Source organism: Hippocampus comes, unplaced genomic scaffold (genome assembly GCF_001891065.2).
Source record: "Hippocampus comes isolate QL1 unplaced genomic scaffold, H_comes_QL1_v1.1 scaffold282, whole genome shotgun sequence".
Lineage (NCBI taxonomy): Eukaryota > Metazoa > Chordata > Actinopteri > Syngnathiformes > Syngnathidae > Hippocampus > Hippocampus comes.
In genome coordinates this window covers 387,301-396,211 of record NW_017806073.1, presented here as the reverse complement: position 1 = coordinate 396,211, position 8,911 = coordinate 387,301, and the positions used below count along the sequence as shown (strand labels likewise).

Here is an 8,911-nt window from a genome sequence, read left to right as displayed (position 1 = left end):
TTATTTATTTATTTATTTATTTATTTATTTTTACATTACCTGAACCGCTTTATTTACACGAGTGTCACGGGTGTGCTGGGATCTGAACTGGTTGCTAGCGAATCACAAGGCAGTACAAAGGAAATGTAGACGCAAAATGTTCCAAGAACTGTACAGGAAACCTGCTGCAAAAAAAGGCATGTGTTTTTTGCTCTTCTCGAAAGCCGAGGATGAATCTTGGGAATGCAGTTGTTCCCTTCATAACGCACTTTGTTCTAACAGACAGACGGTCCTTTTTAGCAGAATGTGATATCCTAAGTTACCAGGGGAACAATAAAGTATAGAAAGGGTCCATAAAAAGCCCAAATAACAGGCTGGTTCTTTTGGCTCTGTCTCCCTTGTATTGAGATAGAACGTCAGGAATGTGGCTGCAAACCAACTTGTTGGAAAAGACCTTAATGAATTTTAAAAGCCCTAAAGGGCCTTCCTCATTCAAAGCAGGGTGCAGGCTTGCCTTGTGTTGCCAAGCCAAACTCTAAGAAGAAAAAAAGGAGACTGAATGGGACAAGGAAGGGCCTGCAAAATGAGTTGGCACTCAGGGAGGGTGAGCCATTGGGTGTTTCTCACATTGAAGATCACAGCTTGGTGTGCCAGTTGGAGCATTTCTGACCTGCCACAAAGCATGATCGGGGAATGTGGTAGACAAAGAAAAAATGAGGGAATAAACAAGATGAGTCTGAGAATGGAGGATTGAGAGTGTAAACAAGGCTTTTCTCTTGAGAAATATTAAAGAAGCAGTTGTAAACTTGTCAACAAACTGTGGTGAATTGACCATGCTTGCTGAAAAAGCCAAACCGGTCAGTGTGAATGCAAAACAGTTTCTATATTTTGCACCTCCAAAATCAGACATGGAAAAGATGCATTTTATCAGTGCAATGAGGAATAGCGATATAGAAAATAGAGGGATGGATGTAAATGTAGTTATGAGTCATGGCAGCAACTGAACCACAGTCATATTTTGATATTACTCATGATTGAAATTGTGTAGTCCTTAAAAATCCATCTTAGGTGGCACACTCTAATGAAGGTGAATACTTTGTTTTGACACTAAATGTCTTCGTTCGATTTCTGGTCCCATGTGGAGGGACAAATGCTCTTGACCACAGATATATTTCTGGCTTCACATGGTGGCAGCGTAAACATGGGGCTAAAAATCCTTTGTCTCTTATCACCTCCAATGATGTCAGGGGAAATGCCTGGCAGCTTAGCTCGAGGAACCCTCTCGATAGTCCAGTTGGTATTTTGGTGCATATAGTGGACTACAATAGGAATAATACACCCATTGATTTCAATGGCTGGTGCCACTACATATCAAGGAAAATATGAATCATCTAAAAATGAACTAAAAACAGGAAGAGAAATAATTATTTTCTGAGATCAACTGCTGATATGGCTCCCCTTCCGACAATGTATGACTTGTAATTTACATGGAAACACGTGCATATTCACTTTTGTATTGTTATTTGGAAAGTGCATGGCAGTCTACCTGTATGAGCTAATGCTGCAGCCTTTCTGAAGCAGAAAACATTGGCTTGGCCAAGAAGCACAATGAACAGGCTGAGGTCATAATGAGATAGGGCTTGTGGAAACACTGATGCTCTCACTAACATGCCTGGCCTTGGAAACTACTCCTGTAGGACCCCCCCAAATTAGGACAGTAAAATCACACTGGGCGGTCAGAGCAGCAGATCAGCCATGGAGCAGCCAAACAAAGACCTGCTCGCCTCAAGGTTTGAGTTCATGTAGAGGACACACAGCTAAACACTGACATTTCTCTTTTTCCGCAGGAACGCATTTCAAAATATATCCTAATATCAATCTTTTCTTGTCATCTCTTTTCCAACAAATACCGAAGAGAAAGATGAAGAAGGATGACCCAGAACGTGAAGGCAGAAGAATGCGTTTTAAGTTAAAGCGAATGTGCTTTTATCTGGAATCAACACTTGATAATCTGTAAAACATACTTCTAAAATGACATAATTTCATGGCTCATTACAATGATGTCATTGCAAAAAAAAAAAAAAAGATTTCTTTCATAGCATCTGTTCTCACAGGAACCAACATGCCGTGCCGCTAAATAATACAGCAAGGGCTTTTCAGAAGTATTTTCTTCATTCTGTTTACGGCTTGTTAACAAAGCTACATAACATTTACCCTGAAGATAAAAGTTTTCTTGGAGCGTTTTTCAGTGAGATTACGCTTCCGTTGATTTCTGATATGCGTTGTTGATGTAATTCGGTTTGTGTCCTTATGTTTCCAGACGGAGGCGATGAAAGGTGCCTTGAAGGATCTGAATCTGAACATAGTGGAAATGATTGATGAGAATGCCACATTAGATGGAGGAGATGTCCTATTCACAGGTAAATGAAATATCCGTGATCTCGGATGCAATCATATTATTCATCAGGCCCAAGATGCCTTTCCATTGACATCATTACATTCCCATTTGAATTTTCATTTAGTTATTTATTTGTGTGTGCGTGCGTGTGTCTCCACTTGTGTGTGGGGAGGATTTGCGTGCTTCGATAGTGGTCCAAATGCACCAAATTATTTCTCTTCAAATTCACTTTGTGCATGACTTTGATTTTGTCATGAGCATTCATGTGCATCACAAAAAATGAGGGGATTTTAAAAAGTCAAAAGTTCAAAATGGCAGTTCTGCACCCTTTATCTGCACCTCTCCCGTTTTTATTTATTGGTTGGTGAAGATATATGCTGTGAAGGTTTCATGCAGATGTTACAGTTTGTGACTGTTGGTGGAAAGGGGAATGGCAGCTGCATTGATCTGCAGGTGAGCATGTCAAAAACAATTCCAACTGCACAACGCAAAAAACAATTTATTCATAGCAGAAAAAGTGTGCTTCCATCTACAAATTTTCACTTTAAAGGTAACACATCAGTTTGGGCTGAGCAATTCAAGGCGGACTCTGTAAGACAGAATGCCTGACCAAGGAGTGTTGTTGTCAATCATTTGCGGACACGCAATGCAGCTCTGCAGGGAGTTTCCATTGTACATTTAAAAAAATAAATAAAATAGACCATCAAATGGGGCAACCTTTAGTCAGGGCTCGAGACGAGAGCTTTTTTCACTGGATGTTCTGGTGCGCCTAACTTTTTTTTCTTGGTTGGACCAGCATTTAAGGTGGGTGTACGAAAATTTTCAACCGCATCACAGTCAATGCCGCAGTTTTACAACTTTAAATCATTAAGAAAAAAATGTCTATCCATCCGTTCATACATTGTCTGATCCGTTTATCCTCACAAGGGTCACGGGCGTGCTGGAGCCTATCCCAGCTGTCTTCAGGTAGTAGGCGAGGTACAGCATGAACTGGTTGCCAGCCATTAGCAGGGCACACATAGACAAAAAAACATTTGTGCTCACACTCACACCTAGGGACAATTTAAGAGGGTTCAGTCAACCACGTTTGCATGTTTTTGGAATGTGGGAGGAAACCAGAGTCCTGCAAGAAAAGTCACATAGTCACGGGGAGAGCATACATTCTCCACACAGAAAGGACGGAGCCGGAATGGAACCTACAGGACGACCTCCGCATATTACATATACACACACACACGCACGCACGCACACACACACAGACACACACACACACACACACACATTATTTATATATACAGTCTATATTCTTTCATTCATTCATTTGCCGATCCGCTTTATCCTCACAAGGGTCGTGGGGGGTGCTGGAGCCTATCTCAGCCGTCTTTGGGCAGTAGGCGGGGGACACCCTGAACTGGTTGCCAGCCAATCGCAGGGCACACAGAGACGAACAACCATCCGTGCTCACATTTACACCTAGGGACAATTTAGAGTGGTCAATCAGCCTGCCATGCATGTTTTTGGAATGTGGGAGGAAACCGGAGTACCCGGAGAAAACCCACGCAGGCCCGGGGAGAACATGCAAACTCCACACAGGGAGGCCGATATATATATACACACACACACACACACACACACATACATACATATAGATGAGCACCCACAGCATTTAAGTGCATTTTTATTTTCACTTTACAGAAACTTATGTTTGGAGTTTGTCTTTTCATACCTTAGTCGTAGATCAGGGTGGCATAAAGCTATGGTTTGACCCAATACATCGTGTTTGAATTGTAATCCACACATATAGTGTAGGGAACGTGTGCTCATGCAGGACTTACAAAACATAGTCCTAGTTTATGAATATAAACCAAGCAGACTATTGTGCGTCTGATGGTCGGAGTCTATGTTTGGCTCTTCTAAAAAACATTCCACAGTGTGACCCGAGTGACTCCCTGTGCCACGGCATACTGAGCAAAATTTCCCTTGAACATAATCTGCAGTGAAAACATTACGTAGCATAATGCACGCTCAAATCAAATCATCCTGAATGAGAGTTTTACCAGGGGCGGTTTTGGCAACCTTCAATTCTACTGATGAAGACTGGGAATCAAGACTAGCTTGGTATGTTAGATTTTGCCTCGGTTCAGCGGTTAGAATGTGGGTCAATGTCTTTACCGCTCTGAAGCCCACTTAGTGTACGTAATTGGGTTTCTAGACAATAGTGCTTTGCTCTTGTTTCAGTGTTTCACATAGCATGGCTCAAAGATCTTTACTGGGATGTTCCCAGCTAAGGGCAAATAAAGACTCGGCGGTCATACTGGTTGCCAATCCCTCGGCTAAATGCTGCACGCTGGGCATTTAGACAATTTCAGGGTTCTCTGTGTGCCCTCTGCCATGTTGGCCCCATTTTGATGTGGGGACTGCAGTATTCAGCAAATGGATCTCCAAGCACCAGTTTGTTGGTTGTGGTTTTGTTTCACAGAATTTTTCACATTCTACTTATGAGATGTCATGTGCACTAAATCATCGGGACACCAGGCCATTGCAGCCACAGAAATGAAAACTATATCCGCAGATTATATGAAGATGTTTGTTCATTTGCATCCAGGCTCCTACAAGTTTTGTCCACAGAAGGATTTCTGAGGTTGGAGTTTTCTGAAATTGATCGAGAATATTTGGATTACAGTCTGTGGGTTAGGGCATCGCCAGAGGTGTTTGATGGCCTGAAACTCAAGTTGTTCCACACCAAACACTTACAAGTATGCCTTTAATGGGACTTGCTATGTACATTGGGTTAAACTCATGCTCCCACCAAGTTGCAAGTATGCAAATTTCCCAAAATGTTTTGGTATGCTGGAGAATTAACCCTTTCATGCACCAATAATGATAACCTGCAACCCAGGGGTGCCCAACCTTTTTTGACCAAAGATCTACTTTTCGATCTACCAAAACTCCCGCGATCGACCCATTACCGCACACGCGCGCATCCGCATGCACTTTTACATGCATGCCCTGGTGAACAACAGCCATAACGGCCCCTAAGATGAACGAAACAGAAAACTAAAGTCGACACAAAAGTTTGTGGGTTCGTGAAAAGGAAATCACTGCCGACCTTCGTCCAAACCTGAAGCGTAGGCATGGTAGGCACTTTTGCGGTGTGTCATGGCTCACGTGTACCATTTTAAAATGCTTTACAATGAGAATAATAATAACAATAAAAGATATAGTGCAACAGCTTCGATCACAAGCTGCAAGTCCAGACTTCTGATCTTTTTGTGAAAGTGAGACTGATAGGATGCTAAGGGTGCAGTGTGCACTAACACAAACATAGATCATATTAATGACACACACACAAATGTTTTGGGTTGTCGGGTTTTTTTTTTCCCTCCACACCCCTCGCGATCGACTTTGTACCATCGATCGCAATCGATGTATTAGGCACCCCTGCTGTAACCCGATAATATGTCCATTGTAGTAACCTCAGACCCTGAAAGGGTTAATATCGAGCGGTCGAGCGTAACCCCTCATTGCAAATTAAATGACAGAAAGGTGCTGAAAAGTGACAAATTACTTTTTCTTGAGCCTCGCTAATATTTCTCTGTTCATCTCTGCAGGTCGAGAGTTCTTTGTTGGGCTGTCCAAACGGACCAATCAAAGAGGAGCAGAGATCCTCGCTGATGCCTTTAAGGTGAGATAAAGTGGTCCATGGAATTGAGCAAATTATTAAAGCAAGGATGTCTCACTGACCTGTGCAACCAAAGGTTAAGAAAGTGTAAAACGGTGTTTCCTCACTTTTTGCGGGTGATTTGGTCCAAGCCTTTCTGAGATGGGTGAATTACCGTGAAGTAGAGGTTGACTTTTTTTGTTGTTGTTTGTTTTTTGTTTTTAATCGTCCAGATGGAAACAGTTCGAGCGCACGCTGCTGATTGGTTAAGAACATATGCTGCATTCTGAAATTAAGGAGAGAGTTTGTGCACTCAGCCTCTTCGAACAGACACACATTCAGAATAGTGCATGGATGGCAGAGTGAATTTCTTTAAAAAAAAAAAAAAAAAAAAAGTGAAATCAGCTTTTGCAACTCGAACGTTCATGGTCTGCGATTGGGTGGCAACCACTTCAAGGTGTTTTGGGCCCCACCACCCCTACTGCCAGAAGACAGCTGGGATAGGCTCCAACACACATGCGACCCACGTGAGGATAATATAATTAGAAAATGATTAGAAATGGATGAATGGATGTTCATGGTCTCAGTTTTAAAACAAATTAAATTGACGGGTCCGACGTAGAGGGAGGAAACATAGCAAAAAACCTGCAAAATGGCAAAGCAAAACTGCAACAAATGATGTGACAGTCAAAAATGAAAATCAACGATAGAGTAAATCAGCAATCACCAAGCCGCAAAGTAGCTAGGGAACACTGTAATCTGATTTGACCTACATATGCTGTAACATATGCTGAACACTGGTACTGTACCTCCATCTCCTTTTTAAATGTAGTGAACAGTTTAGCGCATTCCATCAGACACAGGGCAAGATAAACATCGGAGTCAAACTTGTGACCATGTGTCAATAACACTCCTCACTTTGCTTTTCATGCTCCACCAGGTGTCCTGTTCTTTACTTTGCAAACACTCCTCTATGGTTGTAAATAGTTTACTCATTTTCAGGGACGTTATCAGAAGTTACTGTCATGTTTCTGTAATTTGGGTTTCAATCCTTAATTTATAGGGTCTGATAAATATCCATTAAATATAAATGACAAAAGCAGGGTGTCTGTTTACCAGTAATCAGTGACAAATACTGTATAGAATTTGTTTTTTGGGTTTTTTTTGTTGTTTTTTTCCAGTTGAGGAGGGGTTGGGGCAAACAAAACATAAACTGGAAATGGATATGCCAAATAATTTTTTAATGAATACAAAAAAATGTGCAGTTTATTAAGTAATTAAAAAATGTTAACCTTTGAAAATATTGTGTCAAAACAATTAAAAAAAGTTATGATGTTGGTCTTTAAATGACATCCATCTTGATGGCTTTAAAATGTAGTTTTCACTCGTGAGAGGACCTTGTCACAAAAAACAAAACAAGCAGACATTACACAGAGGAGAACATACAGTGTATTAAACCATTAGTCTTCATAGCCAGAGAGATGCCAGCATCATCTGGTTATTCATCTTGTTTTTTTTTTCTTTATTTCATTTACCCATCTTATTTTCTAATTCAATTTACCCTTCCATCAATCTCTGCCTCTGTCCATTCCCTCTCTCCCTCGATGGGGTTCTCCATCCATTATGTCCTTCTTCCAGCCATGCGCCACTGCTTCTCCCCCCTATCACTCGGTTGCAATCTTCTGCGTCTTCCTTGGACTTTTGGTTAGCAAACACAGACACATACAAATTTATCCTCTTGGCAGAAATGAAGGCAAAATGTTCATCATACAGCGATGCGGCATTGATAAAAATAGCCTTTTTTCCAGATCAAGAATTTTCCATGTTGCCATAAGTGATTGATGATGCTATGGGGTGATTATGGGATTTCTAATAAACCATTGATACAAACCCCTAACTCTTCTATCCCAAGATGTTGCTGATAAAGTGTATTTAAAATTTAAACTCTCCGCCCATCTATTTTCCGTACCACTTATCCCATCAAGGATCAATACTGGGTCGTTGGAACCTATCCCAGCTGACTTGATGACAGAATGATAATCAGTCACAAGACTGACACATGAGACCCTCTGTTCATTGACACGTGCATGTGTGTAAAAACTGGCACATCTGCATTTTCATGCCAGGGCAAGAATAATTTACCATGTTTGGGAATTCGGCAGATGATGATGTGCCTTGCCGGGCATTCCAGCAGACCGAGGGCATTTTCCATCACTATCTAAAAGCAGGTCTAAAGCGTAGGACCATTTTTCAGAATCACTGTAGAAGTCAATTCTTTGAACAAATAATCACTGTCGCAACCTCGGTGTCCTTTTTGATAATAACCTCTCTTTCGACCAACACACCACCCAAATCACCAAAACTGCTTTCTTCCACCTCAAAAACATTTCTCATCTCCGCCATTCACTTTCTTTCAACGCTGCTCAAACCCTCATCCACGCCTTCATCACCTCCCGCCTTGACTTCTGCAATAGCATTCTCTACGGTACAACCTCCAAACTCCTCAATAAACTACAGTACATCCAGAATGCCACCGCCCGCCTACTCACCCACACCTGCACTCGTGATCACATCACCCCCGTCCTTAAAAACCTTCACTGGCTCCCCGTTCCCCAGCGTATTCAATTTAAACTGCTCCTACTCACCTATAAAGCCCTTCACAATCAGGCCCCCTCCTATCTTTCCGACCTTCTTTACCAATACACTCCTTCCCGTAATCTCCGCTCCTCAAACACAAACCTCCTCGCCATCCCCGTGACCAAGCTCAAAACCTGGGGGGACCGAGCCTTCTCTGTCGCCGCCCCCACCCTCTGGAACGCTCTACCACAACACATCCGCAACTGTACTGCCCTCCAATCCTTCAAATCATCTCT

At 42.0% G+C, this 8,911-nt stretch overlaps 1 protein-coding gene across 1 annotated transcript in view; it reads left to right on the top strand.

The window, feature by feature from the left end:
• ddah1 (dimethylarginine dimethylaminohydrolase 1) overlaps positions 1-8,911 on the top strand; it is an 86,635-nt gene that overhangs the window by 56,646 nt on the left and 21,078 nt on the right. Inside the window, exons 2-3 of the mRNA XM_019894357.1 lie at positions 2,300-2,399; positions 5,989-6,062. Of these exons, the coding sequence (XP_019749916.1) occupies positions 2,300-2,399; positions 5,989-6,062 (174 nt within the window). The remainder of the gene's footprint in view (positions 1-2,299; positions 2,400-5,988; positions 6,063-8,911) is intronic.